Source organism: Gracilinanus agilis, chromosome 2 (assembly GCF_016433145.1).
Source record: "Gracilinanus agilis isolate LMUSP501 chromosome 2, AgileGrace, whole genome shotgun sequence".
In the NCBI taxonomy this organism is placed as follows: Eukaryota; Metazoa; Chordata; class Mammalia; order Didelphimorphia; family Didelphidae; genus Gracilinanus; species Gracilinanus agilis.
This window is the reverse complement of record NC_058131.1, coordinates 723,108,634-723,114,633: the sequence shown is the minus strand read 5'-3', so window position 1 is coordinate 723,114,633 and position 6,000 is coordinate 723,108,634. Positions and strand designations below refer to the sequence as shown.

General features: G+C 46.9%; 1 protein-coding gene across 1 annotated transcript in view; it reads right to left on the bottom strand.

The window, feature by feature from the left end:
• Positions 1-6,000, bottom strand: part of DOCK1 (dedicator of cytokinesis 1) — a 424,653-nt gene that overhangs the window by 81,735 nt on the left and 336,918 nt on the right. Inside the window, exon 36 of the mRNA XM_044660351.1 lies at positions 1,619-1,677. Coding sequence (XP_044516286.1) covers positions 1,619-1,677 — 59 coding nt within the window. The remainder of the gene's footprint in view (positions 1-1,618; positions 1,678-6,000) is intronic.

The window sequence follows — 6,000 nt, the reverse complement described above, 5'->3', positions numbered from 1 at the left end:
GAAGGGAAGGAGGGAGGGAAGGAAGGAAGGAAGGAAGGAAGGAAGGAAGGAAGGAAGGAAGGAGGGACGGGAGTGAGGGAGGAAGGTAGGAAAGGGGACAGGAGGGAGGAAGAAAGGAAAAGAAAGATTAATCGTAACAGAACGTGGCTCACTCAAATTAGGTGGGAAAGAGAGAAGTGATGACTCTTGGATGGTGGTGAGCCCCATGACTACTGATGTTTCATTATAATCCTAAATCATGTAATTTCCCTGACCCTCAGTTTCTCCGTCTGTAAAACACTGATAATAATACTCCCCATCCCTACCTTTTAGGGCTGCTGGGAGAATCAATTGGGATGGCTGATGTAAACTGTTTTGCAAACCTTACTGGGCTCCTGAAATGCCAGCTCTTACTACGACAATACCCAGTTGACTAACTACAAGACAAGAGAGGAGAGAAGAGCTACTGAAAATGTGTTACCATTGATCAAATATGAAAGAACATGGTTTGTGTCAGCAGCCACTTAATTGGAAGATGTATCCATGGGCGGGGAAGCTGATTTTCCTTCTTAACGAGCTACAATTCCAACAGAAGGCTTTGATGAAAACAAGGGACTTGGTCTAGATCATCTTTAAGTCCTGTTTGATTTCTAACATTGGAGAACTCTCTGAATTTAGAGAATTATTTGGAATTTGGTCACCATGTATAATGTAACAGAATCTCAACATTTCAGATGTGGAAGAGAGTAGAAAGAGGGCGTGTAGTTCTAACTGAAATTTGAAAGAGTCTCCCTCTTCCTCACCCCCAACATTCCAGACAAGGGCCGTCCAGGAGCCTACAAGACCTTCCAGTGTGAGGGAACCCATGAGGCAGTCTATTCCCTCTTTACTTGTGGTTGTCAGAAAGTTTTTCCCAACACCGGGCCTTAGTCTCCCTTCTTGAAACTTTCTCCCATTGGTCCAGGTTTTGTCCTTTGAGGCCAAATAGAATGAGTTTAACCCTGCTTCTGTGTGCCAGCCCTCCAAAGAGACACTAGAAGGCTATCTTTGCTGCCCCAGACCTCGCAACTGGAGGAGAGGGAGAGAAAAAAAAAGCATTTATTAAGTGCCAGGCACTATGCCAACCACTTTACGATATGATTACATTGGAGCTCACAACAACTTGGAGAGGTAGGAGCCAAAATTAGCCCCATTTTACAGTTGAGGCACTGGAGGCACACAGAGGCTTAGGGGCTTGCCCAAGAATCACATAGAAGTAAGGATCTGAGGTAGCATTTGAACTCAGGTCTTCTTGATTCCAGGTCCAGGGCTCTGTGCACTGCGGCACCCTTGGGTACCTGCTTCTGAGAGGAAATGCACTGTTGTACTTTCCCATTTATTTCTGGGAGATACAATGGAAGGAAAGTAGTCTTGAGAACACCGAGGAGGAAAAGGTCAGGGGATCCTTCTGTGGAAATGGGCTGAAGGTCTTTGGCCAAGAGCCCAGATCCCACCAGAGCAGGGCCTGAGAGCTTGGCTCCTGAGGTTTACTGGTCCGCCCATCCAGCCAGCCAGCCAGTCAACAACCTCTTGGAAACATCTGGGACTAGACAGCCATGACATGGGGAGGAACAGACCCTTGGGAGGCCCAGTTACTCACCTAGGTTGTACCACATGTCCCTGATTTCAAAACCAATCTGTCTCCTCATGTCGCCATACCTGGAAAAGGGGGATAAAAAGAGTCACAGAGTCATGCGGGTGGCTTTTCAGTGTTTTTGTTAGTGAAATGCTCACCAAGCTTCCATGGAGGTTTTTTGCACCAAGCCTGCATTGGCTTTTCCTGGCCTAGGGAAGGGCAGGGAGTGAGGGCTGAGGGCACTGGAGAGGAGCTCACCCAGCCCAGGAACCTCTTCTTTCCTGCGCTACCGACCACATAATGGGCTCCCTTTCCACTAGAGATGTGGGGGTGGATGCTGAGAGGAAGGAAATTCTTGGGTCTCCTGTGGCTGGGGAAGGAGCCCAGCACAGCCTTCCAGCCTAGGGGTGGAGGGGGTGTGGATATTGTCTGCCCATGCTGTGAGCAGGGAGATTATGCCTGAAGGCTCCCCCCCTGCTTCACCCCTCTCCTCAGGAAGCCCCCAATTCCTCCTCACACAATAACAAGCCAGTGGGCAGAAATGAGCCTTCAGAGTCACGGAGTCCATTCCTGCAGGCTGCAGCTGATGCCTAACAGGGGAAGGGCTCCGTACCCAGTGCCAACCCCCAAGAATTCTGGGGGTTTGTGGATCAGGGTAAATGAATGCTAATTCTCCTCCCAGTGGAAAGGGAGAGGTATTTGTTTCACAAGTAAACAGAATTTGATGCTTCAGAAGTTAAAGCTTTATTAGCATGTGAGCAGCTCTACTCTACCTCCTCCACCTTGTTGCCTCAGGAAACAAAACCCTGATTATATTAAAAATAATAATTTGCAAAAATTTTCCTACAGCACTGGAGCTCAGCAGCTGTGCCAGAGAAGCTGGCCTGTTTACTTCTCTGGCCTGGCATCCAAAGAGCCAGGATGAACCTTTCTGCCATCTGAGGTCAGCTCTTCTGCTCGTCACGGAGATGCCAAGGAGCCATCGTCCGGGGGGGTCCCTCCAGCGAGTGAAGCCAACGGAAGCATCCTTCCTCTTTTTTAATGCGCTCTAATGGTGCCTTGGGTTTTAGCACCACAGTCATTTCTGAACCTGCTTCCCCTCCTCTTCCCCCTCCATAACGGAGCCTTCCCTTAAGAGAAGAAGAGTTCAATGGGAACAGTTGATGGAGTGACCTCGGCTGACATCTTATGCAACGTTGCAGGATGCCTTCACCTCTCTAGCAAAGGCAGGGAAATATGCCCTCTTATCTGTTTGCTGGGCATCCCCAAGAATGCAAATCCAACTAGGCAGAGAGGGACTCCTTTCATTTTCATTGTTGGGGCCACAGTGTGCCTTGTTCTTGCAATGCTGATTATTCCACCCTCTCTGGTCGGGGCAAGTCTTCTGGGGGCTCCTGTCTTTGGCACTGCGATGCCCCATGTTACATTCAGGTGCCACGGCATGCTCAGCTCTTCCTCACCTCATGGGAACCTACTTTGTTTCCAGCTCTTTGCTACCTCCTCAAGGGCTGTTATCTGTGGATATGGGCCTTTCGTGCTGGTTGGGTGACTTCAGAGCAACTGTGAAGTCCCAGTGTCAAAGGATATAAACGGCTACTCATTTTGCATTATTCCCTGTTGCTTCCTTGAAGATCAGACCCATTCGCAGCTGTTGTAGTGGATCAGAACGCCTTCATCCATCCTATGGGGGCTTCTTGCCCAAATCAACAAGTCCACAAATATTCAGGAGGTTCCAATTCCGCACCAGCCATTGTGTTAAATGCTAAAGATGTAAAGGGTGGCATAAACAAGTCATGCCCTCGAGAGGCTCCCAATCTTTTTTCTTAAATTCTATATTATATTATTGTCAGATCTACATCATCCTCTCATCTGTTTTCCCCCCAATCACTGAGAAAAAAGGAACAGAATTCCTATTACAAATATGTATAGTCCAGTAGAATAAATTCCCATATTTTTTATGTCCAAGAAAAAAAAAAAAGAATGTCTCTCTCTGTGCTTTGGATCAGGAAGTGCATAGTCTGTTTCATCATGAGTCCTTTGGGATGGTTATTGGTCCTTGGTTGGTTATTGTGATGATAATCAGAGTTCCTACATTACAATATTATTGTTATTATATAAATTGTTGTCCTGCTGCTATTAACTCCAGTCTGAATCAGTTCATACAGGTTTTCTCAAGTTTCTTGAAACCCCCCCCTTTCATCATTTCTTTTCTTTAAGACTCTTAGTCTGTGTCTTAGAATCAATACTATGTATAGGTTCTAAGGCAAAAGAGAGGTAAGGGCTAGGCAATTTAAGTTAAGTGACTTGGCCAAGGTCACACAGCTAGGAAGTGTCGGAGGCCAAATTTGAGCCCATGACTTCTCATCTCTAGGCCTGGCTCTCTGTCCACTGAGCTACCTCGCTGCCCCACACCTCCTCATTTCTTAAGGAGTATTATAGTCAGTGCATTTATATACAGTAACTTGTGCATTCTCCTCAGTTTCCAATTCTTTGACACATTTATTCTATAAATGTTCATACATTTGGGTCCTTTTCCTCTTTGCTTGATCTATGTAGGGTATAGACCTAGTAGTGATGACATTGGGTCAAAGAGGCATACTGGACAAATTCCAATTCTGACCTCTGAACCCAAGAGGGGATTTTGAAATATCTCATTTCATCTCCCAGAGGTCTGTGACTAGGGATGTCAGATCAAGCTAAAGGCAATAGTTCTCTCCTTCCCCCTCCCCCTACTCACAAGGTGTGCTTTAATAGCTTTTGGGGTAAAGTTCCAATTTGCTTTTCAGAATGGCTACATCTTTCCTCTATCAGAGCTAGACAAATCTAACCAAAAAATAAAGAAGAAAAGGGAATGAATAAAATTTTTAAAAGTTAGGTTTGATAGACATCTAAAGAAAACTGAATGGTGATAAAAAGGAATAAACTTTCTTTTCAGCAGCATGCGGTACATGTACAAAAACAGACCAGGTACTCAGGCTTAAAAATTTCACAAGAAAATGCAGAAAAACTGGTTGACAGCTCTACCAGCAGGGAACTGGAGTGCCCATTTCCCCACAACCCTTCCAGTATTTGTCATTTTTCCATTTTTTGGTCATATTAGCCAACTTGATGGGTATGAAGTGGAACCTCAGAGTTGTTTTAATTTATAATTCTCAGAACATTTTGTAAAATGGCTGCTGATAACTTGAATGTCTCCCTCTGAAAATTGCCTTTTTGTCTCCTTTGACCATGTATCAATTAGGGAATGGCTCTTACTCTTGTAAAGTTGAATGAGTTGCCTAAAGATCTTAGATTTTTAGTACAGAAACATGCTGCAAAGATACATCTGCCACAAAATAGTTGAGTTATTCCAACTCTTTATCACCAGAGAGATGCCCAGGAATCAAGACTGAAGGGTTTAACATCAGCAATCAAACTGTGGGCAGTTCACCTCGCTACTGATTGGCCACACGGTTCCCAAAGAGGAATCGCCCCTTTTCTGCTTGGACTCCGTCTCTTCTCTTTCTAGACCACACAATGTCAAAGTGGCGTTCCTAGAGCCCAGAGTGATGACGCCATTCAGTGCTCAGGAATCCACCCTGGCTCGCTACCATCCATCAGACCAAATGCAAACCTCTCTGTCAAGCATGGAAAGCTCTCGACTGACCACCTGCCCCCTCCTAGCTTTCCAGGAGGACTCTGCTCTGTTCTCTGTGTTCCTGGCAAAATGGTCTACTTGCTGGTCCTCACAACAACCCTGGACCTCCATCTCTAAGCTTAGCACAGGAGGCTCCCCATTCCTCCTCACCTCTGCCTCCTCCAAGCCTCAAGTCAAGTATCTCCATCCAGAAACCAGCCGTCCCTTCCCTCGCCCAAGCCCCCCAATGGCAGTCCTCTCTCAGAGGATATGGTTTAGTTTTGTGGATATGTGCCATCTTGAACGTGCTCTACACATGCCGCTTCTCTTAAAAAGATGTAAAATCTTTGAGGGCAGGGATGCTTCGTCTTTGGACTTTGCTTCCTCCCAGCACGGTCCTTGGCACACGGTCGGGTCACTACTCGGTGAAAGAATGAATAGGTTCCGCTGACCCACTCTGAAGGCACCAGGACATAGAAGTAGGAGGCTAGTGTAATTAGCCTGTCCATTGCACAAAGGACCGTAACACAGACCGACAGGTATGTGCTGTGTCCCCACCTTCATCCGAGGAACGAGCTCAGCTTCTCCCACGGGTGAACGCGCCTGGCATCCCGGAATTGATCCAAGAGAATGCAGGCGGCCCTGCTGTCAGAGGGAATCTGCCACCCTGGGGTGTGTTTTCTCAGAGCCTGAGCCTGGACGTGATGTGCCAGCCTGGCTGAGCTCAGCCCCCAGAGGGAAGCAGCACGAGATCCCCTTCCTCCTTGTGTTCCTCCTCACAGGCCAAGGC